General features: G+C 44.3%; 1 protein-coding gene across 1 annotated transcript in view; it reads right to left on the reverse strand.

The window, feature by feature from the left end:
- Positions 1-27970, reverse strand: part of dclk1a (doublecortin-like kinase 1a) — a 240080-nt gene that overhangs the window by 122915 nt on the left and 89195 nt on the right. Inside the window, exon 4 of the mRNA XM_065005055.1 lies at positions 22129-22242. Coding sequence (XP_064861127.1) covers positions 22129-22242 — 114 coding nt within the window. The remainder of the gene's footprint in view (positions 1-22128; positions 22243-27970) is intronic.

Consider the following 27970-nt stretch of genomic DNA (forward strand, 5'->3'; position numbering starts at 1 on the left):
CAAAGCACAATTTTGCAAGTCTCAGTCACAAAAGGACAGCTCCAATAAGCCTCATATGGTGAAGGCGAGGCTTGTCGAGTCATGATTTGTCGAATCATGATTATTTTGGAAGGTTTAGTCCATCGTTTGCGGGTCCTACGAGCTCCTTACTGAATCAATTGTACGAAATTAGTTGAAGGACTTGTTCTTTTGACTGAATGAGTTGAAAAGATCAGTCAGTAAACAGAGTCAAACTTCCCATCACAGAGAGAGAAGAGAGGGAGGGATAGAGAAAGATGAGAGAGGGAGGGAGAGAGTGAGATTATAGAGAGAAATAGAGAGACAAGATGAGAGAGAATGTGTGAGTCGATATCTCAGTATTAGTCTCCTCTTTTATTCTTTCCTCCTCTCCTCTCCTTTTCTCACCTACTCTCCTCTTCTCTTCTCTTCACTCCCCCCCTCCTCTCTTCTCCTCCTCCTCTCCTCTTCCCTGATATCCTCTGCTACTACCAGAAAGGTGAGTGATGAGACTTAACTCACAGCTCTACTGATAAACCATTTAACTGTGTATCACACCACATGGCCCTAGGGGAGGGAGGAAGAGAGAGAGAGAGACCCATATAGATTACTTTCTCCAGTTGATCATTGCTATCTGATTAAACTGAAACAACCATGACACACACACCATACAGAGGTCTCATCTGTGGTAGTGAGTGTGTCTGCCCACGCAAGAGGAGCCAGAGTCAGTGGACACCAGGTGGGGTACACACACACACACACACACACACACACACACACACACACACACACACACACACACACACACACACACACACACACACACACATACGGTCCAGAGGGAAGGTGTCTATCTTTGTTTTGGCCTCCTCGCTTAGTCAATTCAGGTGGAAATGAAATATTGCAGATTAATATAGCCATTTAGCACACACTTGTATCCAGAATGACTTACAGTACAGTGGGTGGATATATTTTTGTATTAGTATATGTGATCCCGGTGGGAATTGAACCCATGATCCTGGCGCTGCTAACTGAGCCACACTGGACCATTATAAGTGATCGATTTAGAATGTTGCATTCATTGATAGAATTCCGCTTTTTCCATTGTCTCTCAGAATTCTGTTCCATTCCATTGTCTCTCAGAATTCTGTTCCATTCCATTGTCTCTCAGAATTCTGTTCCATTCCATTGTCTCTCAGAATTCTGTTCCATTCCATTGTCTCTCAGAATTCTGTTCCATTCCATAGGTTCTAATGGTACAGTTCTAGGCCTCCTGGGACTCTAGAACTGGGTTTACAGCCACATTAAAATGGAACTGGCTGCGTTTTAGCAGTGTGAAATCTTATTAATATCTGTTCATATACACCCCCAGGAAGGGACATTACATTTTCTTTAACATTTTCTGACAAGCGAGCACTTAGATATGGTCATTTTCACGTTTTAATACATTCACAGAATGTTTGGGAATGAAGTCTAGTAAGGCATTTGTGAAAATGTACGCCCATCCTCTGAACCACAGACAGACATGGAGGAAGTCTGGGTGTACATGATGCATTGTGGGTGTAATTCAGCACTTCTGAAGATGCTATACGATGACCCACAAATGCACACTCGCACACGTGCATGCACACAGAGATAGAGAGAGAGATAGAGAAAGATGGAGAGAGAAGAAGGGAGGGAGAGGGAAGGACAGAAATGGAGGGAGGGAGGGAGGGAGGGAGGGAGGGAGGGGGAGGGAGGGAGGGACAGAAAGAGGTAGAGACTGTGGGTGTATATAGGATTGTATTAAATTAACCTGTTTAAAAAATACCATCAGTGTTAAAAGGTTGTTTTTCCAGGCTGAATGTTTGGATATAACCCCCTAAGTCTGTTCTCTCCACGTAGAAAGAACACAAGGGCAGGTATAGAGCACAGGAACTATTCCAGTTATAGGATGCATTTCAGTCCAGTATCACAGCAGCTATTTCCAACCTCAGACAGTAACAGATGTCTACGGAACACCGAACCTGAGAATGTTTAAACCAATTCACTATAGAAACTGAGAATGTTATACTGACTAACTCAGACCCTGAGAAATGAACATCGGACATAATATAGACCCTGAGAATGGCACCCAGACTGATATAGAACCTGAGAATGGAACCCAGGCTGAAATAGAACCTGAGAATGGAACCTAGACTGATATAGGCAATGAGAATGGAACCCAGACTGATATAGAACTTGAAAATGGAACCCAGGCTTGAGATAGAACCTGAGAATGGAACCTAGGCTAATACAGAACCTGAGAATGGAACAGATAATGAGATAGGAGATAAGAATGGAACCCAGAATGATATAGAACCTGAGAATGGAATCTAGGCTGATACAGAACCTGAGAATGGAACCTATGCTGATTTAGAACCTGAGAATGGAACCCAGAACATATTGAACCTGGTAATGGAACCTAGACAGATATAGAACATGAGAATGGAACCTAGACTCATATAGAACCTGATAATGGAACCTAGGCTGGTATAGGAGATGAGAATGGAACCCAGACTGATATAGAACCTGAGAATGGAACCCAGGCTGAGATAGAACCTGAGAATGGAACCTAGGCTAATACAGAACCTGAGAATGGAACCTAGGCTGATACAGAACCTGAGAATGGAACCCAGAATGATATAGAACCTGAGAATGGAACCTAGGCTGATACAGAACCTGAGAATGGAACCCAGAATGATATAGAACCTGAGAATGGAACAGAGAATGACATAGGAGATAAGAATGGAACCCAGGCTGAGATAGAACCTGAGAATGGAACCTAGGCTAATACAGAACCTGAGAATGGAACCTAGGCTGATACAGAACCTGAGAATGGAACCCAGAATGATATAGAACCTGAGAATGGAACCTAGGCTGATACAGAACCTGAGAATGGAACCCAGAATGATATAGAACCTGAGAATGGAACAGAGAATGACATAGGAGATAAGAATGGAACCCAGAATGATATAGAACCTGAAAATGGAATCTAGGCTGATACAGAACCTGAGCATGGAACCTATGCTGATTTAGAACCTGAGAATGGAACCCAGAACATATAGAACCTGATAATGGAACCTAGACAGATATAGAACATGAGAATGGAACCTAGACTCATATAGAACCTGATAATGGAACCTAGGCTGGTATAGGAGATGAGAATGGAACCCAGACTGATATAGAACCTGAGAATGGAACCCAGACTGATATAGAACCTGAGAATGGATCCCAGGATTATATAAAACCTGAGAATGGAACCAAGACTGAAATAGAACTTGAGAATGGAACCCAGACTGATATAGGAGATGAGAATGGAACCCAGACAGATATAGAACCTGAGAATGGAACCCAGACTGATATAGGAGATGAGAATGGAACCCAGACTGATATAGAACCTGATAATGGAACCCAGACTGATATAGAACTTGAGAATGGAACCCAGACTGATATATAACCTGATAGTGGAACCTAGACTGATATAGAACCTGAGAATGGAACCTTTACTGATATACTGTAGAACCCAGACTGATATTGAACCCAGACTGATATAGAACCTGGGAATGGAACCTAGACTGATAAAGAACCTGAGAATGGAATCTACACTGACATAGAACCTGAGAATGGAACCCCCACTGATATAGAACCTGAGAATGGAACCGAGACTGACATAGAACCTGAGAATGGAACCCGGGCTAATATAGAACCTGAGAATGGAACCCAGACTGATATAGAACCTGAGCATGGAACCCAGACTTATGTAGAACCTGAGAATGGAACCCAGACTGATATAGAACCTGAGAATGGAAACCAGACTGATATAGAACCTAAGCATGGAACCCAGACTTATGTAGAACCTGAGAATGGAACCCATACTGATATAGAACCTGAGAATGGAACCCAGACTGATATAGAACCTGAGAATGGAACCCAGACTGATAGTAGCTGTAGTAGTTTTAAGGGTAACATAAAGTAACTTTGGTAAACTTATCGTTCAATTGATCGTCTTTCTGATAATTCAGTCAATATATCATGATATGTGACTTGTCACAACTTCACAGGAGATGCATTTCAATGTAACCATTAAATTTTTTTTATCAAAATGCATTTTTTGGGCAGAAATTCCTTCTGGAACATGTGAACTTTCATATGTCATCTGTAAATAGGGATACAATTGTGAAATTACGAGCCTAGTTGGTTTAGCCACGAAAAAAGTCAGCAACCTTCCTGCTAGCCATGATTGGCTGAGATAATGGATGGGCTGGACATGCCGGGAGATGAGTTTGGATTGGTCTACCATGTAGCACGCCACTGTCTATCAAATGAACTGCTCAGTATGTGTAGATCATCCTTGCTACTGCAGCATTTTTTGAAAGATATCACAAAGAACTGCAAAAGTGTCGCTAATTCTCTCCTCTTTCTAGAGGACGATCGTGCCATGTTGACTCTCTCTTACTCGGAGAAAATGAATCAGACGATGAGGAAATCACTGATTTGGGTCAAAACATTTTCATTGAACCAGACATTGTATAGCCTTCTGAAACGGCGATCAATAGTGTTGTTGTCACGGAAGAAGTTGACAGAGTTTTGAAATGAGTGAAATGACCAGCGGAAGCAGAGTACTTTATTTAATTTTTTACCTTTATTTAACTAGGCAAGTCTTATTTTCAATGACGGCCTAGGAACAGTGGGTTAAACTGCCTGTTCAGGGGCAGAATGACAGATTTGTACCTTGTCAGCTGGGGGATTTGAACTTGCAACCATTCTGGTTACTAGTCCAACGCTCTAACCACTAGGCTAACCAGTATGATAGCTAAGGAGATGGAGAAAATTCGATGCAGATGTTGGATTGCAAATATGCAGAGGGAATCGAAAAGAGAACACACAGAAGGCTGTTGTATAAAACACCCGTCTCTGGATTACATCTTCAAACTAAAGGGAAACCATGGTGACAGAGAGGGAGAAGTGTTCATGCACGTATAAGGGTAAGAGAGTCTAGATGGCTACATTTTCACATATTACAAGTTTCTAATTTTGACGGAAAGTCATTTTCATTGCAAGTTAATGCATACTGTTAGCTAGCTAACGTTAGCTGGCCGGCTGGCTCGCTAATGTTACGTGTATGATCTGTGTAGTAATATTATTCCTATCTAAGAAAGCCATTTGCATTGCTAGTTAGAGCCTTATGTTAGCTGGCTAGCTAACATTGAACCGAGTGGGTTAGCTTTAGTTACCTGCAGATTTATGCATGGTAGTAACATTATGACTGGTGCATGTGACAAATAAAGTTGTATTTAATTTGATATAGTGTGTACTTACAAGAGACGGTAATGTGAAGAACAACATGACCTGCACCAAAGTCAAATTAGGATATAACATTAGGCCAACGAGAAAGTGTTCAAGTTCTCAAATTCTCCGGTAGAATGCTCTGCTTTTAATTCGTCAAACTCACAACCATAAGCTATTTTCTGTAAATAGCTTCCCACTAACCTGTAAATAATAATCCTGTTGTGAGTTTATTTTCATGTAATAATGAATAAAAATGTGCTAAAGTTAAGATGTTGTCAGCTATGATTCTGGACAGTAATAATATGAACTGGCTAGCCAGCTAACTTAACTTAATGCTAGCTAGCTAACGAACAAGCTAGAAACTAAACAAAACATTGCTTAGAAAGTTGATTTTAGATGCCTGTTTTACTATATTGACATTTACTAAATACATTTATATATGGATGGGTTTAGTGGTGTTAAAATCCACCTATTTTGGACCACCAGGCTGCTAATGTCATGCCGTTTTTGGGTTTATACTTTTTCATAACGACAACAACAAGTTTGATATCGGATGACAATAGAATGTTCATGATGTCACTACGACAACTGTCTACAGACATGTAGTATAAACCTTTAGTCATGAAATCTTTGGTTGTTCAGCACACTACTGTACTCACTCTGTTTAGCACATGGCCTCACATGTGAATCCTTAAAGAGATGGGTGGGGATAAGGCTTAAGAGGGTGTGAACGATACTGAATGTGGTGTAGACAAAGAAGAGCTCTCCAGTAGGTGTACCAAAACATTCAAGGACCATTTTCTCAAAAGTGGGGTTACAAGTTTATCGCCTTTCAAAGCGCAATTACTTTCCCATTGTTCCTCAACTGTATTGTATGATATACAATTTTCTAGCTTGGAGTCTCCACTTTTATTCAATGTAAAAAACACAATTTCAAATGTTGCTACATAAGACTGAATCAAAGCCGGTCGGTCACATATAGATTTTCGTCCATTTTGCCTAGCTCTAACCCAGACAGACAGAACCTCAGCATGGAACCCAGACAGTTCGTAGAACCTGTTAACATCCTGCCTGTCTGACACCAATCAGAAAGCAGTACCATCATCTCAGTGTTCCTCCAGACTGCTAAACAGGAAACCAGCTCCATATATGGTCGTCGCGATTGTCTCCACATTATCTCTGTGCTCCGCGTTTCCACAGCAACCAGGTCTCACTCTCACGTGCATGCACACACACACACACACACACACACTCCGACTCCCGAACAGCCGTCTCTTCTAAAACAGTTTGATCCAATAATATTACAAATGATGACTCGCTCCCTGAACTATGTAAATCAGCAAAACATATCTAGGCTTCACAGAACCTATTCACCTGCTATGTCCATCTAGACTTCACAGAAACTATTCACCTGCTATGTCCATCTAGACTTCACAGAACCTATGCACCTGCTATGTCCATCTAGACTTCACAGAACCTATTCACCTGCTATGTCCATCTAGGCTTCACAGAACCTATTCACCTGCTATGGCCATCTAGGCTTCACAGAACCTATTCACCTGCTATGTCCATCTAGACTTCACAGAACCTATTCACCTGCTATGTCCATCTAGACTTCACAGAAACTATTCACCTGCTATGTCCATCTAGGCTTCACAGAACCTATTCACCTGCTATGTCCATCTAGGCTTCACAGAACCTATTCACCTGCTATGTCCATCTAGGCTTCACAGAACCTATTCACCTGCTATGTCCATCTAGGCTTCACAGAACCTATTCAACTGCTATGTCCATCTAGGCTTCACAGAACCTATTCACCTGCTATGTCCATCTAGGCTTCACATAACCTATTCACCTGCTATGTCCATCTAGGCTTCACAGAACCTATTCACCTGCTATGTCCATCTAGGCTTCACATAACCTATTCACCTGCTATGTCCATCTAGGCTTCACAGAACCTATTCACCTGCTATGTCCATCTAGACTTCACAGAATCTATTCATCTGCTATGTCCATCTAGACTTCACAGAACCTATTCACCTGCTATGTCCATCTAGACTTCACAGAACCTATTCACCTGCTATGTCCATCTAGACTTCACAGAACCTATTCACCTGCTATGTCCATCTAGACTTCACAGAAACTATTCACCTGCTATGTCCATCTCTGTGTCACCCCCCCCCCACCCCCACTCTCTGTCTCTCTGTCTCTCCCCCCACTTTCTGTTTACCCCCAACTCTCTGTCTGTCTCTCTCTCCCCCCACACTCTCTCTTTCCCCCACTCTCTTTTGTCTCTCTCTCCCCACTCTCTGTCTGTCTCTCTCCCCCCCACACTCTCTCTCCCCCACTCTCTGTCTATCTGTCTCTCTCTCCCCCTCTCTTTCTCCCCTACTCTGTCTGTCTCTCTCTCCCCCCACTCTCTCTCTTTCCCCCACTCTCTTTCTGTCTCTCTCTCTCCCTCTCGCTCTTCCCACTCTCTGTCTGTCTCTCTCCCCCCACACTCTCTCTCTCCCCCACTCTCTGTCTATCTGTCTCTCTCCCCCACTATCTGTCTATCTCTCTCTCTCTCCCCCTACTCTCTGTCTATCTATCTCTCCCCCCACTCTCTCTCTCTCCCACCTACTCTCTGTCTATCTGTCCCACCTCTCTCTCTCTCCCCCCAACTCTCTCTCTCCCTCCCACTCTTTGTCTATCTGTCTCTCTCTCCGCCACACTCTCTCTCTCCCCACACTCTCTCTCTCCCCCTACTCTCTGTCTATCTGTCTCTCTCTCCCCCCCAACTCTCTCTCTCTCCCCCTACTCAGTTCAATTCAATTCAAGGGGCTTTATTGGCATGGGAAACATGTTTTAACATTGCCAAAGCAAGTGAGGTAGATAATATACAAAAGATAAAATAAAAATTAACAGTAAACATTACACATACAGAAGTTTCAAAACAATAAAGACATTACAAATGTCATATTATATATATATACAGTGTTGCAAAGATGTACAAATGTTCAAGGGTACACAAGGGAAAATAAATAAGCATAAATATGGGTTGTATTTACAATAGTGTTTGTTCTTCACTGGTTGCCCTTTTCTTGTGGCAACATGTCACAAATCTTGCTGCTGTGATGGCACACTGTGGAATTTCACCCAGTAGATATGGGAGTATATCAAAATTGGGTTTGTTTGTGAATTCTTTGTAGATCTGTGTAATCTGAGGGAAATATGTATCTCTAATATGGTCATACATTGGACAGGAGGTTAGGAAGTGCAGCTCAGTTTCCACCTCATTTTGTGGGCAGTGTGCACATAGCCTGTCTTCTCTTGAGAGCCATGTCTGCCTACGGCGGCCTTTGTCAATAGCAAGGCTATGCCCACTGAGTCTGTACATAGTCAAAGTTTTCCTTAGGTTTGGGTCAGTCACATTGGTCAGGTATTCTGCCACTATGTACTCTCTGTTTAGGGCCAAATAGCATTATAGTTTGCTCTGTTTTTTGTTAATTATTTCCAATGTGTCAAGTAATTATCTTTTTGTTTTCTCAAGATTTTATTGGGTCTAATTGTGCTGCTGTCCTGGGGCTCTGTGGAGTGTGTTTGTGTTTGTGAACAGAGCCCCAGGACCAGCTTGCTTAGGGGACTCTTCTCCAGGTTCATCTCTCTGTAGGTGATGGCTTTGTTATGGAAGGTTTGGGAATCGCTTCCTTTTAGGTGGTTGTAGAATTTAATGTCTCTTTTCTGGATTTTGATAATTAGTGGGTATCGGCCTAATTCTGCTCTGCATGCATTATTTGGTGTTCTACGTTGTACACGGAGGATATTTTTTGCAGAATTCTGCGTGCAGAGTCTCATTTTGGTGTTTGTCCCATTTTGTGAAGTCTTGGTTGGTGAGCGGACCCCAGACCTCACAACCATAAAGGGCAATGGGCTCTATGACTGATTCAAGTATTTTTAGCCAGATCCTAATTGGAATGTCGAATTTTATGTTCCTTTTGATGGCATAGATGGCCCTTCTTGCCTTGTCTCTCAGATCGTTCACAGCTTTGTGGAAGTTACCTGTGGCGCTGATGTTTAGGCCAAGGTACATATAGTTTTTTTGTGTGCTCTAGGACAATGGTGTCTAGATGGAATTTGTATTTGTGGTCCTGGTGACTGGATCTAGGTGCTGCTGTAGGCCCTCCTTGGTTGGTGACAGAAGCACCAGATAATCAGCAAACCGTAGACATTTGACTTCAGATTCTAGTAGGGTGAGGCCGGGTGCTGCAGACTTTTCTAGTGCCTGCGCCAGTTCGTTGATATATATGTTGAAGAGGGTGGGGCTTAAACTGCATCCCTGTCTCACCCCACGGCCCTGTGGGAAGAAATTTGTGTGTTTTGCCAATTTTAACCGCACACTTGTTGTTTGTGTACATGGATTTTATAATGTCGTATGTTTTACCCCCAACACCACTTTCCATCAATTTGTATAGCAGACCCTCATGCCAAATTGAGTCAAAGACTTTTTTGAAATCAACAAAGCATGAGAAGACTTTGTTTTGGTTTGTTTGGTTGTAAATTAGGGTGTGCAGGGTGAATACATGGTCTGTTGTATGGTAATTTGGTAAAAGGCCAATTTGACATTTGCTCAGAACATTGTTTTCATTGAGGAAATATATGAGTCTGCTGTTAATGATAATGCAGAGGATTTTCCCAAGGTTACTGTTGGCGCATATCACACGGTAGTTATTGGGGTCCAATTTGTCTCCACTTTTGTGGATTGGGGTGATCAGGCCTTGGTTCCAAATATTGGGGAAGATGCCAGAGCTAAGGATGATCTTAAAGAGTTTTAGTATAGCCAATTGGAATTTGTTGTCTGTATATTTGATCATTTCATTAAGAATACCATCAACACCACATGCCTTTTTGGGTTGGAGGGTTTTTATTTTGTCCTGTAGCTCATTCAATGTAATTGGAGAATCCAGTGGGTTCTGGTAGTCTTTAATACTTAATTCTAAGATCTGTATTTGATCCTGTATATGTTTTTGCTCTTTCTTCTTTGTTATAGAGCCAAAAAGATTGGAGAAGTGGTTTACCCATATATCTCCATTTTGGATATATAATTCTTTGTGTTGTTGTTTGATTAGTGTTTTCCAATTTTCCCAGAAGTGGTTAGAGTCTATGGATTCTTCAAATACATTGAGCTGATTTCTGACGTGCTGTTCCTTCTTTTTCCGTAGTGTATGTCTGTATTGTTTTAGTGATTCACCATAGTGAAGGCGTAGACTCAGGTTTTCTGGGTCTCTATGTTTTTGGCAGGACACGTTTCTCAATTTCTTTCTTAGATTTTTGCATTCTTCATCAAACCATTTGTCATTATTGTTCATTTTCTTCGATTTTCTATTTGAGATTTTTAGATTTGATAGGGAAACTGAGAGGTCAAATATACTGTTAAGATTTTCTACTGCCAAGTTTACACCTTCACTATTACAGTGGAACGTTTTACCCAGGAAATTGTCTAAAAGGGATTGAATTTGTTGTTGCCTAATTGTTTTTTGGTAGGTTTCCAAACTGCATTCCTTCCATCTACAGCATTTCTTAATGTTACTCGGTTCCTTTGGCTTTGATGCCTCATGATTGAGTATTGCTCTGTTTAAGTAGACTGTGATTTTGCTGTGGTCTGATAGGGGTGTCAGTGGGCTGACTGTGAACGCTCTGAGAGACTCTGGGTTGAGGTCAGTGATAAAGTAGTCTACAGTACTACTGCCAAGAGATTAGCTATAGGTGTACCTACCATAGGAGTCCCCTCGAAGCCTACCATTGACTATGTACATACCCAGCGTGTGACAGAGCTGCAGGAGTTGTGACCTGTTTTTGTTGGTTATGTTGTCATAGTTGTGTCTAGGGGGGCCTATGTGGGAGGGAATGCTGTCACCTGCAGGCAGGTGTTTGTCCCCCTGTGTGCTGAGGGTGTCAGGTTCTTGTTCGGTTCTGGCATTTAGGTCGCAACAGACTAGTACATGTCCCTGGGCCTGGAAATTATTGATCTCTCTCTCTCCCCTCCACTCTCTCTCTCCCCCTACTCTCTGTCTATCTGTCTCTCTCTCCCCCCCCTCTCTCTCCCCCCACTCTCTCTCCCCCCCCCACTCTCTCTCCCCCCACTCTCTGTCCCCCACTCTCCCCCCCACTCTCTCTCCCCCACACTCTCTGTCCCCCCACTCTCTATCTATGTCTCTCTCTCCCCCCACTCTCTCTCTCCCCCCCACTCTCTCTCCCCCACTCTCTGTCCCCCCACTCTCTATCTATGTCTCTCTCTCCCCCCACTCTCTCTCTCCCCCCCACTCTCTCTCCCCCCACTCTCTGTCCCCCCACTCTCTATCTATGTCTCTCTCTCCCCCCACTCTCTCTCTCCCCCCCACTCTCCCCCCACTCTCTCTCTCCCCCCCACTCTCTCCCCCCACTCTCTATCTATGTCTCTCTCTCCCCCCACTCTCTCTCTCCCCCCACTCTCCCCCCCACTCTCTCTCCCCCCCCACTCTCTCCCCCCCACTCTCTCTCTCCCCCCACTCTCTCCCCCACTCTCTATCTATGTCTCTCTCTCCCCCACTCTCTCCCCCCACTCTCTCTCCCCCACTCTCTCTCTCCCCCCCACTCTCTCCCCCCACTCTCTCTCTCCCCCCACTCTCCCCCCCACTCTCTCTCTCCCCCACTCTCTCCCCCACTCTCTATCTATGTCTCTCTCTCCCCCCACTCTCCCCCCCCCACTCTCTATCTATGTCTCTCTCTCCCCCACTCTCCCCCCACTCTCTATCTATGTCTCTCTCTCCCCCCACTCTCCCCCCACTCTCTATCTATGTCTCTCTGTCCCCCCCACTCTCTATCTATGTCTCTCTGTCCCCCCCACTCTCTATCTATGTCTCTCTCTCCCCACTCTCCCCCCCACTCTCTATCTATGTCTCTCTCTCCCCCCACTCTCCCCCCCACTCTCTATCTATGTCTCTCTGTCCCCCCCCACTCTCTATCTATGTCTCTCTCTCCCCTACTCTCTGTCTATCTGTCTCTCTCTCCCCCCCACTCTCTCCCCCACTCTCTATCTATGTCTCTCTCTCCCCCCCCACTCCCCCCACTCTCTATCTATGTCTCTCTCTCCCCCCACTCTCCCCCCCACTCTCTATCTATGTCTCTCTGTCCCCCCACTCTCTATCTATGTCTCTCTCTCCCCTACTCTCTGTCTATCTGTCTCTCTCTCCCCCCCACTCTCTCTCCCCCCACTCTCTCTCTCCCCCACTCTCTCCCCCCACACTCTCTCTCTGTCTTTTGTTTGTATTGTTTTGTATTGTTAGGTATCACTGCACTGTTGGAGATAGAAACATAAGCATTTCACTGCACCTGCGATAACATCTCTCTCCATTTCTTTCTCTCCCTCTCTCTCCCCCTCTCGCTCTAGCTTTTCTCTCTCATCTAAACAATGGGTCAAACCAATAACCATTTCAGAGAAAATGGTCATCATACAGGAGAAAGATATTTACTCCTATTTATAATTGTATATTTTATATTGGGTGTGATGCAATATGTATGATAGCAAAGCAACTACACATGCATTAATAACACAGCTCAGCACACACATAAACAAACAAATGCACAAACATGTAAACACACACACACACACATACACACACACACACACACATACACACACACACACACACATACACACACACACACACACACACACACACTCAGGCACACTCGCCACACACACACATGCATGCACTTACGCAAGCACACACGAACACTACTGTCTGAATCCCAACCCTATGCCAGGTACAGACTGCTGTAGACCAACCCTATGCCAGGTACAGACTGCTGTAGACCAACCCTATGCCAGGTACAGACTGCTGTAGACCAACCCTATGCCAGGTACAGACTGCTGTAGACCAACCCTATGCCAGGTACAGACTGCTGTAGACCAACCCTATGCCAGGAACAGACTGTTGTAACCCAACCCTATGCCAGGTACAGACTACTGTAGACCAACCCTATGCCAGGTACAGACTACTGTAGACCAACCCTATGCCAGGTACAGACTGCTGTAGACCAACCCTATGCCAGGTACAGACTACTGTAGACCAACCCTATGCCAGGTATAGACTGTGTAGACCAACCCTATGCCAGGTACAGACTGCTGTAGACCAACCCTATGCCAGGTACAGACTGCTGTAGACCAACCCTATGCCAGGTACAGACTACTGTAGACCAACCCTATGCCAGGAACAGACTGCTGTAGACCAACCCTATGCCAGGTACAGACTGCTGTAGACCAACCCTATGCCAGGTACAGACTGCTGTAGACCAACCCTATGCCAGGTACAGACTACTGTAACCCAACCCTATGCCAGGAACAGACTGCTGTAGACCAACCCTATGCCAGGTACAGACTGCTGTAGACCAACCCTATGCCAGGTACAGACTGCTGTAGACCAACCCTATGCCAGGTACAGACTGCTGTAGACCAACCCTATGCCAGGTACAGACTGCTGTAGACCAACCCTATGCCAGGAACAGACTGCTACTTTGTGAGAATCTGCAGGATTGAGTCACCAACCCACTCCCTCCCTCTCTACCCTCTTTCCCTCTTATCCTCACTCCCTCCCTCCCTCTCTGTCCCTCCCTCCCTCCCTCCCACACTCTCTCTCCCTCTCCCCCTCTCTCTCCCCCCTCGATCCGTCTCCCCCTCGATCCGTCTCTCATTCCCTCTTTCGCTCTCAATTTGAATTCATGTTTGCACTGGTAGACACGCACACACGCACACACACACACACGCACACACACACGCACAAACACACACACACACACACACACACACACACACACACACACACACACACACAGTGCCAGACAGTTCTTCATGCAGTTGTTCATCAGCTGCAGTGTTGACTCAGACACAGAGGAGAAAATTATGACGTCTCAAATGGCACCTTATTCCCTTTGTAGTGCACTACTTTTGACCAGGGTTCATAGGGTAGTGCACTACTTTTGACCAGGGTCCATAGGGTAGTGCACTACTTTTGACCAGGGTCCATAGGGTAGTGCACTACTTTTGACCAGGGTCCATAGGGTAGTGCACTACTTTTGACCAGGGTCCATAGGGTAGTGCACTACAAAAACGGAATAGGCTGTCGTTTGGGGCACAGTTGATCACTAGCATGAACACTAACACATGAATAAACACAACCTCCTTCCTAGGTCTGTCATGGCACCTCCATAAAAAAAATACTGTAGTATTACTACACAAAACCTATTGGTGCAGTAGTGACTATGTAGAGACTTGGGAGGGATTGTGAGGTGAATGTGTAGTTTATGCTCTACTCAAGACACACAAGTAGAGGTGTTATAGTGTTCAGTAGGAAAACAGTAGTGTTTCCTGTAGTAATCAGGTAGAGATTTTGAAACAGCTAACAACAACTAACTGCTTCCTGTTTTGTCTTCTTCGGTGGTCGCGAAGAGCCGGTGTTGTAAAGCGGTAGTGTTTTGACTACTTATTTACGAGCAACATCAAGTAGTCAAAACACTACAGCTTAACTACACCGGCTTTTTGAGACCACAGAAGAAGACAAAACAGGAAGCGGTTGGTTGTTGTTAGTTAGCTACTGTTTTTAACAATCCCGGATGTAAATCATATTTTATCCTTCACCGTCCCGTCGTTCATAACTTTTTTTATAACTTTCCTTTTTGCTTTATAAATACTTTAATGTCGTTGTTTAGCCATTTATTTAACTTTTTACCACATAAAAAAAACTATTGCTAGTCAAAACAGTCTTAGCCATTAGCCATTGAGTGTAGCCTGCTAGCCCCATTGAAATATAGTTATATAACCTCTGTTTTTGGCATCCTAGCTGATAAGTATGTGTGTTTGTGTAACGGATGTGAAACGGCTAGCTTAGTTAGCGGTGGTGCGAGCTAAATAGCGTTTCAATCGGTGACGTCACTTGCTCTGAGACCTTGAAGTAGTAGTTCCCCTTGCTCTGAAAGGGCCGCGGCTTTTGTGGAGCGATGGCATCCTAGCTGATAAGTATGTGTGTTTGTGTAACGGATGTGAAACGGCTAACTTAGTTAGCGGTGGTGCGCGCTAAATAGCGTTTCAATCGGTGACGGCACCCGCTCTGAAACCTTGAAGTAGTAGTTCCCCTTGCTCTGAGACCTTGAAGTAGTAGTTCCCCTTGCTCTGAAACCTTGAAGTAGTAGTTCCCCTTGCTCTGAAACCTTGAAGTAGTAGTTCCCCTTGCTCTGAGACCTTGAAGTAGTAGTTCCCCTTGCTCTGAGACCTTGAAGTAGTAGTTCCCCTTGCTCTGAAACCTTGAAGTAGTAGTTCCCCTTGCTCTGAGACCTTGAAGTAGTAGTTCCCCTTGCTCTGAGACCTTGAAGTACTAGTTCCCCTTGCTCTGATACCTTGAAGTAGTAGTTCCCCTTGCTCTGAGACCTTGAAGTAGTAGTTCCCCTTGCTCTGAAACCTTGAAGTAGTAGTTCCCCTTGCTCTGAGACCTTGAAGTAGTAGTTCCCCTTGCTCTGAGACCTTGAAGTAGTAGTTCCCCTTTGCTCTGAAAGGGCCGCGGCTTTTGTGCAGCGATGGGTAACGACGCTTTGAGGGTGTCAGTTGTCAATGTGTGCAGAGGGTCCCTGGTTCGCGCCCAGGTCGGGGCGATGGGCACGGGCGTAAAGTCTATACTGTTACATTTGTATGCAAATGTACAGTATGTTCATATTGGTATACCTACCCATTCTGCTTACCTCGTTTGACATGTTGCCAAGGAAACCAAGGAGACCCTCGACATAAGAAGACTGGAAGTCATTGTTGGTAAGATTAATATTGTTTCTGAAATGTTTTTCTGTGTTGTCTTAGTTGATCTCTGTTAGCTGATAATGGCTTGAGGAGGCATACAGCAGTAATGAGTAGTCATTGTCTCGTAATTAGTACTGAGCGATTAACCAAAATATATATATATTATTTTAAACAACTAATTGACTGATGACATTGGTTCAATTATTTTAATTACATTTAGTTTTTTTTTAATTCTCTGAGCTTAATGAGCACATTGCACAGTTTCTCTAGAGATACATCAGATCCAACCTGAACTGTGCCATGTAGTAGGGAGTTGTAGTTTCTCTAGAGATACATCAGATCCAACCTGAACTGTGCCATGTAGTAGGGAGTTGTAGTTTCTCTAGAGATACATCAGATCCAACCTGAACTGTGCCATGTAGTAGGGAGTTGTAGTTTCTCTAGAGATACATCAGATCCAACCTGAACTGTGCCATGTAGTAGGGAGTTGTAGTTTCTCTAGAGATACATCAGATCCAACCTGAACTGTGCCATGTAGTAGGGAGTTGTAGTTTCTCTAGAGATACATCAGATCCAACCTGAACTGTGTCATGTAGTAGGGAGTTGTAGTTTCTCTAGAGATACATCAGATCCAACCTGAACTGTGCCATGTAGTAGGGAGTTGTAGTTTCTCTAGAGATACATCAGATCCAACCTGAACTGTGCCATGTAGTAGGGAGTTGTAGTTTCTCTAGAGATACATCAGATCCAACCTGAACTGTGCCATGTAGTAGGGAGTTGTAGTTTCTCTAGAGATACATCAGATCCAACCTGAACTGTGCCATGTAGTAGGGAGTTGTAGTTTCTCTAGAGATACATCAGATCCAACCTGAACTGTGCCATGTAGTAGGGAGTTGTAGTTTCTCTAGAGATACATCAGATCCAACCTGAACTGTGTCATGTAGTAGGGAGTTGTAGTTTCTCTAGAGATACATCAGATCCAACCTGAACTGTGCCATGTAGTAGGGAGTTGTAGTTTCTCTAGAGATACATCAGATCCAACCTGAACTGTGCCATGTAATAGGGAGTTGTAGTTTCCAACAGGCCAATATTCTACATAGTTTAGCACAATAAACGTGGTAATTAACTACAATGACCATAATCCATTGTGCATCATCTGTGTTTATTTTATGCCTGCTATGGAAGAGACAAGAATGCACAATTGTGAGGGCATATAGAGAGCAGCTGTTGCTTAGCGATGTATTGTGATCATGGGGTGATACAGAGAGGAGCTGTTGCTTAGCGACATATCGTGATCATGAGGTGATATAGAGAGCAGCTGTTGCTTAGCGACGTATCGTGATCATGAGGTGATACAGAGAGCAGCTGTTGCTTAGCGACGTATCGTGATCATGAGGTGATACAGAGAGCAGCTGTTGCTTAGCGACGTATCGTGATCATGAGGTGATACAGAGAGCAGCTGTTGCTTAGCGACGTATCGTGATCATGGGATGATATAGAGCAGCTGTTGCTTAGCGACGTATCGTGATCATGGGGTGATCTAGAGAGCAGCTGTTGCTTAGCGATGTATCGTGATCATGGAGTGATCTAGAGAGCAGCTGTTGCTTAGCGATGTATCGTGATCATGAGGTGATACAGAGAGCAGCTGTTGCTTAGCGACGTATCGTGATCATGAGGTGATACAGAGAGCAGCTGTTGCTTAGCGACGTATCGTGATCATGGGATGATATAGAGCAGCTGTTGCTTAGCGACGTATCGTGATCATGGGGTGATCTAGAGAGCAGCTGTTGCTTAGCGATGTATCGTGATCATGGGGTGATCTAGAGAGCAGCTGTTGCTTAGCGATGTATCGTGATCATGAGGTGATACAGAGAGCAGCTGTTGCTTAGCAACGTATCGTGATCATGGGGAGATACAAAGAGCAGCTGTTGCTTAGCGACATATCGTGATCATGAGGTGATACAGAGAGCAGATGTTGCTTGGCGACGTATCTCTACCTGAAAAATACATGATCTCAGTGATTGATAGTTGGTATTCAGCAGTCATAAAAGTAGGCCTTATTTACTTTGAAGAACTCCTAAAATAGTGATTTTGTCAGACAGCAGCTCTATAGAGACGAGATGACTTGGAATGAAATAATAGTCATCAAATAAAAATAATGTAATATAAACAACTGAAATATTGTATTAAAGTAAAGTAATGTGAATAACTGATGGTTCATAAGTGATAAGCAGTAATGGGCAGACACTACCATCATGGGACTTTTATTACAGTCACTACCATCATGGGACTTTTATTACAGTCACTACCATCATGTCACTACCATCATGGGACTTTATTACAGTCACTACCATCATGGGACTTTATTACAGTCACTACCATCATGGGACTTTATTACAGTCACTACCATCATGTCACTACCATCATGGGACTTTTATTACAGTCACTACCATCATGTCACTACCATCATGGGACTTTTATTACAGTCACTACCATCATGTCACTACCATAATGGGACTTTTATTATAGTTCCTACCATCATGGGACTTTATTACAGTCACTACCATCATGGGACTTTTATCACAGTCCCTACCATCATGGGACTTTTATCACAGTCACTACCATCATGGGACTTTTACTACAGTCACTACCATCATGGGACTTTTATTACAGTCACTACCATCATGGGACTTTTATCACAGTCACTACCATCATGGGACTTTTACTACAGTCACTACCATCATGGGACTTTTATTACAGTCACTACCATCATGGGACTTTTATTACAGTCACTTCCATCATGGGGACTTTTATTACAGTCACTACCATCATGGGTCTTTTATTACAGTCACTACCATCATGGGTCTTTTATTACAGTCACTTCCATCATGGGACTTTTATCACAGTCACTACCATCATGGGACTTTTACTACAGTCACTACCATCATGGGACTTTTATTACAGTCACTACCATCATTGGGACTTTTATCACAGTCACTACCATCATGGGACTTTTACTACAGACACTACCATCATGGGACTTTTATTACAGTCACTACCATCATGGGACTTTTATTACAGTCACTACCATCATGGGACTTTTATTACAGTCACTACCATCATGGGACTTTTATTACAGTCACTACCATCATGGGACTTTTATCACAGTCACTACCATCATGGGACTTTTATTACAGTCACTACCATCATGGGGACTTTTATTACAGTCACTACCATCATGGGTATTTTATTACAGTCACTACCATCATGGGACTTTTATCACAGTCACTACCATCATGGGACTTTTATTACAGTCACTACCATCATGGGACTTTTATTACAGTCACTACCATCATTGGGACTTTTATTACAGTCACTACCATCATGGGTCTTTTATTACAGTCACTACCATCATGGGTCTTTTATTACAGTCACTACCATCATGTCACTACCATCATGGGACTTTTATTACAGTCACTACCATCATGGGTCTTTTATTACAGTCACTACCATCATGGGGACTTTTATTACAGTCACTACCATCATGGGACTTTTATTCTTTGTTTTATTTTTGTGTCAAACCCAAATAATTGAAACCGAAAATTAAAACAGTGATTACATTTCTTTATATTCAAACCGAACCGAACTCAAAAAGCACTAATCGCTCAACACTACTAGTAATTCAATTGTGAATATGTAGGAATTGTAGGTATGTGTCGATTTTAAGTAGTAGATACCCAAAAGCTCAGTAGTTGGCCTCCCGAGTGGCACAGCGGTCTTAGGCACTGCATCTCAGCACTAGAGGCATCACTACAGACACCCTGGTTTGATTCCAGGCTGTATCACAACCGGCTGTGATTGGGAGTCCTATAGGGTGCCACCCAATTGGCTAAGCGTCGTCCGGGTTTGGCCGGGGTAGACCGTCATTGTAAATAAGAATTTGTTCTTAACTGACTTGCCTAGTTAAATAAAGTTTTAAAAAACACAGTTGTCAGAAAGGGAGAATTATGTACTGATTTGAGTAGGAATTATGTCATGTTAACCAGTAATGAAACATGCCAATTTATCACTCATGACAAAATACTACATAAATCACTACAGGTTTACTACACATCTCATTAGCAATCCATTACAAAAACCAGTCGGTTTGGTGCAGTAATTCAACAGTACTTTTTCATGAGTGCAGGCACATGTATAATCCCCCCCCCCACCCACACACACACACACACACACACACACACACACACACACACACACACACACACACACATTTTACTATCCTTGTGGGGACCAAACAATTCCCTAACCCCTAAACTTAACCCTTAACCTAACCTTAATCCTCACCTTAACCCCAAAGACCAAACCTAACCTTAAACCTAACCCTAATTGCAACCCTAACCCTAAACCTAACCCTTAATTAAGCCTAAAATAGCACATTTTCCTTGTGGGGACTGGCAAAAATGTGAGTGTGTATTTGTCCTTGTGAGAAATCCTCATAGTGACAAGCACACACCTACAGGCATACACACACCTACAGGCATACACACACCTACAGGCATTAACACACCTACAGGCATACACACACCTACAGGCATACACACACCTACAGGCATACACACACCTACAGGCATACACACACCTACAGGCATACACACACCTACAGGCATTAACACACCTACAGGCATTAACACACCTACAGGCATTAACACACCTACAGGCATTAACACACCTACAGGCATACACACACCTACAGGCATTAACACACCTACAGGCATACACACATCTACAGGCATACACACACCTACAGGCATACACACACCTACAGGCATTAACACACCTACAGGCATACACACATCTACAGGCATACACACCTACAGGCATACACACATCTACAGGCATACACACACCTACAGGCATACACACACCTACAGGCATTAACACACCTACAGGCATACACACACCTACAGGCATTAACACACCTACAGGCATACACACACCTACAGGCATTAACACACCTACAGGCATACACACACCTACAGGCATTAACACACCTACAGGCATTAACACACCTACAGGCATACACACATCTACAGGCATACACACCTACAGGCATACACACATCTACAGGCATACACACACCTACAGGCATACACACACCTACAGGCATTAACACACCTACAGGCATACACACACCTACAGGCATTAACACACCTACAGGCATACACACACCTACAGGCATTAACACACCTACAGGCATACACACACCTACAGGCATACACACACCTACAGGCATTAACACACCTACAGGCATACACACACCTACAGGCATACACACACCTACAGGCATACACACACCTACAGGCATTAACACACCTACAGGCATTAACACACCTACAGGCATTAACACACCTACAGGCATACACACATCTACAGGCATACACACACCTACAGGCATACACACACCTACAGGCATACACACCTACAGGCATACACACATCTACAGGATCCAGGCACACATAAACACACAAATACTCAAACACACATTGATAAACAAACACATTGATAAACAAACAAATTCATAAACAAACAAATTCATAAACAAACACATTGTTTAAATAAACACATTCAAAAACAATATCACTCGTCCACACTGACACTAACACACACTATCTAGCCTAAAGCACCCCAGAGTTCAGAACATGTTAAGGTTCATCCCGGTTCAGTTGGACAGAAAGAATCCGACAGGACTAAGTCTCTTGCCCTGTCGTTTGACAGAAGTGTTTACAGCATAAACAACAACAATAAAGAAACACGAGTGTGTGTGTGTGTGTGTGTGTGTGTGTGTGTGTGTGTGTGTGTGTGTGTGTGTGTGTGTGTGTGTGTGTGTGTGTGTATCTGTGTGTGTGTGTGTGTGTGTGTGTGTATCTGTGTGTGTGTGTGTGTGTGTGTGTGTATCTGTGTGTGTGTGTATCTGTGTGTGGGTGTGTGTGTGTGTGTGTGTTTCTGTGTTGCAGTCTTACCTGAGCCTGCGGGGGACATTCTGCGTTTAGACAGGCCCACGGAGCGAGGAGAACCACGGTTGGTCAGAGGAGCGGACATTTTACCATAGGCCATTGACTTCATCACACGACACTCTGAAACAACAGAAGATGTTTTTTTAAATGATTAAGACACTGTTTTAGTTATGCTTAGGAGCCTTGCTCAATGGCACAACGGCAGTAGGTGGCATCACTCCAACTACTAGCGAACACAGTTCATCATCTAATATGTGATTCCCCCACCAGACCTGGGATTAGAACAACTCTCTGGTCCCTGGTCTGTCTCTAACAACTCTCTGGTCCCTGGTCTGTCTTTAACAACTCTCTAGTCCCTGGTCTGTCTCTCTAACAACTCTCTGGTCCCTGGTCTGTCTCTCTAACAACTCTCTGGTCCCTGGTCTGTCTTTAACAACTCTCTGGTCCCTGGTCTGTCTCTCTAACAACTCTCTGGTCCCCGGTCTGTCTCTCTAACAACTCTCTGGTCCCTGGTCTGTCTCTAACAACTCTCTGGTCCCTGGTCTGTCTCTCTAACAACTCTCTGGTCCCTGGTCTGTCTCTAACAACTCTCTGGTCCCTGCTCTGTCTCTCTAACAACTCTCCGGTCCCTGGTCTGTCTCTCTAACAACTCTCCGGGTCCCTGGTCTGTCTCTCTAACAACTCTCTGGTCCCTGGTCTGTCTCTCTAACAACTCTCTGGTCCCTGGTCTGTCTCTAACAACTCTCTGGTCCCTGGTCTGTCTCTTTAACAACTCTCTGGTCCCTGGTCTGTCTCTCTAACAACTCTCTGGTCCCTGGTCTGTCTCTCTAACAACTCTCTGGTCCCTGGTCTGTCTCTTTAACAACTCTCTGGTCCCTGGTCTGTCTCTCCAACAACTCTCTGGTCTCTGGTCTGTCTCTCTAACAACTCTCTGGTCCCTGGTCTGTCTCTCTAACAACTCTCTGGTCCCTGGTCTGTCTCTCCAACAACTCACTTGTTATTTGTTATTTTAGTCCTGCTGTACATACCTACACGTACCCTACGGTCAAAAGACGCAGGCCTCCTAATTGTCCCTACAATTTCTAAGCAAACAGTTGGAGGCAGGGCTTTCTCCTATAGAGCTCAATTTTTGTGGAATGGCCTGCCTACCCATGTGAGAGACGCAAACTCGGTCTCAACTTTTAAGTCTTTATTGAAGACTCATCTCTTCAGTAGTACCTTTGATTGAGTGTCGTCTGGCCCAGGAGTGTGAAGGTGAACAGAAAGACACTGGAGCGACGAACCGCCATTGCTATCTCTGCCTGGCCGGTTCCCCTCTCTCCACTGGGATTCTCCGCCTCTAACCCTATTACAGGGGCTGAGTCACTGGCTTGCTGGTGCTCTGCCATGTCGTCCCTAGGAGGGATGCGTCACTTGAGTGGGTTGAGTCACTGACGTGATCTTCCTATCTGGATTGGCGCCCCCCCATGGGTTGTGCCGTGGCGGAGATCTTTGTGGACTATACTCAGCCTTGTCTCAGGATGGTAAGTTGGTGGTTGAAGATATCCCTCTAGTGGTGTGGGGGCTGTGCTTTGGTAAAATGGGTGGGGTTATATCCTGCCTGTTTCGGCCTGTCCAGGGTTATTGTCGGATGGGGCCACAGTGTCTCCCGACCCCTCCTGTCAGTAGTTTATGTGTCGGGGGCTAGGGTCAGTCTGTTATATCTGGAGTATTTCTCCTGTCTTATCGGGTGTCCTGTGTGAATTTAAGTATGCTCTCTCCAAATGTCTCTCTTTCTTTCTTTCTATCTCTCTCTCGGAGGACCTGAGCCCAAGAACCATGACTCAGGACTACCTGGCCTGATAACTCCTTGCAGTCCAGTCCACCTGGCCGTGCTGCTGCTCCAGTTTCAACTGTTCTGCCTGCAGCTATGGAACCCTGACCTGTTCACCGGACGTGCTACTTGTCCCAGACCTGCTGTTTTCAACTCTCTAAAGACAGCAGGAGTGGTAGAGATACTCTGAATGATCGGCTATGAAAAGCCAACTGACATTTACTCCTGAGGTGCTGACTTGCTGCACCCTCGACAACCACTGTGATTATTATTATTGGACCATGCTGGTCATTTATGAACATTTGAACATCTTGGCCATGTTCTGTTATAATCTCCACCCGGCACAGCCAGAAGAGGACTGGCCACCCCTCATAGCCTGGTTCCTCTCTAGGTGTCTTCCTAGGTTCTGGCCTTTTTAGGGAGTTTTTCCTAGTCACCGTACTTCTACACCTGCATTGCTTGCTGTTTGGGGTTTTAGGCTGGGTTTCTGTACAGCACTTTGTGACATCAGCTGATGTAAGAAGGGCTTTATAAAACAATTTGATTGATTGATTTATCTGGTTTCTGGTCTGTCTCTCTAACAACTCTCTGGTCCCTGGTCTGTCTCTCTAAAGTCTAGGCCAGCGTTTCCCAAACGTTTTCACTAAGGTTCCCCTTACAGCATTCACGACACAAACTGTTCACAGCCCTCTTGTTGGTGGAGAGAAAATTGTTCAGGTTTAACGCTTATTTCCTGCAATTCTACACATTGTATCATGTGTTGCAGATCATTATTTTGCAGTTTTAAAGAAAATTTTCTTGCAATTCTAATGATTTTGCCATGTCTAATGTGCATTCATGTGATATATGAGTGTTTCAAACATTACAACAAACTCTATGGGCTTAAAAAATCTAGCTACAAAACATTAGCCGACATGGGCTAGTTGATCTGTACATTTCTGACAAGTTGTAAATAACTCTCAGTTACATGATTAATCCGTTTAATCGCGTGATACAAATGACAGAGAATCTCTGATAAAAACTAAAAGTCTTCATTTAATGTTAGTAAAGACAGGACCATGACATGAGGAGGAAAACCTCCAACACAACAGTTTGTGAACCACTGCTGTAGGAGAAGGAGGGAGACTTTTCCTTCACGAGTTCATGAAACACATTTTGAATTCTTCCTACAGCGTGAGGTCGGGGTGAGTGCCCCGTAGGAGGAGAGACTTAATACCAATCCTCCTTCTCTCTCTCTCTATCTGTCCATCTCTGTCATCTGTTCCTGTATGTACGTGAGGTCGGGGTGAGTGCCTATTTCAACCCCCAAAATTATGGCATTAGAGTGTGTGTGTGTGTGTGTGTATGTGTGATTGATTGACATTAGAGTGTGTGTGTGTGTGTGTGTGTGATTAATTGACATTAGAGTGTGTCAAAGTGATGACCGCATGTCAGAGAGAAGGTGCTAAATTAGGGAGATGGTGAGAGGTGGTAAGCTGTGTGTGTGTGTGTGTGTGTGCGTGCGTGCGTGTGTGCATGCGTGCGTGCATGCATGCGAGCGTGAGCAGCACAAACCACAAGCAGTATTTTAACCTAGAAGAAAGCAGCTGTAAATACTAGATTTTATTCTCTAGTTTAAACACAGCATTAAGGGGTTTGACTGAATTGAGTCCATAGACCTTTACAGAGAGTCGCCGGCATCATCAGCCACCAGGCACCAGTCTCCCCAAAATGGAGGGCAGTATGGCTTCGACTTCAACCATCTGACACTCCATTACAGCTCAAAGAGTCGCCCAGTCACTCAAATAACATACACATTCCAAAGTCTCGGCCCGTAACCAGTCGCCCAGTTTGACTCAGTTCTTCTGCGCCATCGATGCCATCTTGGCTCTGAGAGACTGGCCTTGGGCAGACTTCGTCCGTTCCAGTCTGTTCCAGTCGCCCCTTTGTTAAGCCAGACTACATTAGTTTAAAAGAAACTAGGACTTCAAGTGGCTCTGACTGACCCGTAGGAGGAGAGACTTAATACCAATCCTCCTTCTCTCTCTCTCTATCTGTCCATCTCTGTCATCTGTTCCTGTATTTCATTCTGTCTTCCACTTCATTTACCCCCCCTTTCTATATCACATCCTGTCCATCTCTCTAGTATGTCTCTCCTCCACTTAGAAACTGAGAGGAAACAGGGGAGGGAAAAAAGCAATGCTGTGAAGATTGGAGGGAGGTGTGTACGCGAGAGACTGGTGGGACGAGTGTGTGTGTGTGTGTGTGTGTGTGTGTGTGTGTGTGTGTGTGTGTGTGTGTGTGTGTGTGTGTGTGTGTGTGTGTGTGTGTGTGTGTGTGTGTGTGTGTGTGAGAGAGAGATGAGGGGTTGGCAGAATGTTCTGTTCTACAGTTGGACACAGAGGAGAGCGGAGGAAGATATTCAATCCAATCTACAGGCACCTCTGAAACATTCAACTGAAATACAAAAACAAGAGATCTGAACAAGATACTTTTCAAATAGCACACACACACACACACACACACACTACTTAAAATAATTGTGTATAGGAGGACGAGGGGTCTGGACATTTGAAAAGCACAGAGGGTGTTACACACTGAACAACATAACAATGGCACACACACAGGGAGGAGAGGAGAGGAGAGGAGAGGAGAGGAGAGGAGAGGAGAGGAGAGGAGAGGAGAGGAGAGGAGAGGAGAGGAGAGGAGAGGAGAGGAGAGGAGAGGAGAGGAGAGGCCGTCAGGCTACGAGATGGATCAAGAGGGATGTCAGTTAGTGTCACATCAGAACTCCCATCTGAAAAAGAGAGTGAGACAGAGACACAGAGAGAGAGAGACAGACAGCGAGAGAGACAGAACGGCAGAGAGAGAGACAGAGGGAGAGACAGAGATAGAGAACCCACAGACACAAACAGAATCCATAGAGCCCCAGGACAGCAACACAATTAGACCCAAACATATCATGAGAAAACAAAAAGACAATTACTTGACACATTGAAAAGAATTAACAAAACTAGAATGCTATTTGGCCCTAACAGAGAGTACACTGTGGCAGAATACCTGACCTCTGTGACTGACCCAACATGAAGTAAATCTTTGACTATGTACAGACTAGGTAGCCTTGCTATTGAGAAAGGCCACCAAAAGCAGACCAGGCACTCAAGAGAAGACTATGGCTATGTGCACACTGCCAACAAAATAAGGTGAAAGCTGAGCTGCACTTCCTAACCTCTTGCCAAATGTATTAGAGACACATATTTACCTCAGATGAACCACAAAGAATTCGAAAAACAAATCCAATCTTGATAATCTCCCATATCTACTGGGTGAAATACCACAGTGTGCATCACAGCAGCAAGGTTTGTGACCTGTTGCCACAATTTTTTTTTTACTTAACTATTTGCATATTGTTACAACACTGGATATAGACATAATATAACATTTGAAATGTCTTTATTATTTTCAAACTTTTGTGAGTGTAATGTTTTACTGTAAAATATTTATTGTTTATCATCTACTTCACTTGCTTTGGCAATGTTTCCCATGCCAATAAAGCCGCCAGACAGACAGACAGACAGACAGACAGACAGACAGACAGACAGACAGACAGACAGACAGACAGACAGACAGACAGACAGACAGACAGACAAAGAGAAGGGAGCAAGATGGAAAGAAAGCAGGTGGGTGGGAGAAAATGAGAAGAAGAGAGAGGGGGGTGAAGATATAAAGAGATGTGTAGACACAGATCGGAGGCCAATGTTCAGCCTGATACTAGGGAACTCTCTTTGTGTGGTTCGTTGCATGCTGGACAATGTTTAGTGGGGCACTCAGGGAGAGTGTAAGAAGGGCCTAAGGGTAGTTAATGGAATACACCACAGTCTGTTGTTCACAGGGGGAGGGAGGGAGGGAGGGAGGGAGGGAGGGAGGGAGGGAGGGAGGGAGGGAGGGAGGGAGGGAGGGAGGGAGGGATATTGATGTTGTGTAACACAGCAATGTGGTGGTCCTTTTGAAAATGGATGAGGGGAGAGAAGGAGAGAAAATAAAATATTTAGTAAG

This window comes from Oncorhynchus nerka, linkage group LG19 (genome assembly GCF_034236695.1).
Source record: "Oncorhynchus nerka isolate Pitt River linkage group LG19, Oner_Uvic_2.0, whole genome shotgun sequence".
In the NCBI taxonomy this organism is placed as follows: domain Eukaryota; kingdom Metazoa; phylum Chordata; class Actinopteri; order Salmoniformes; family Salmonidae; genus Oncorhynchus; species Oncorhynchus nerka.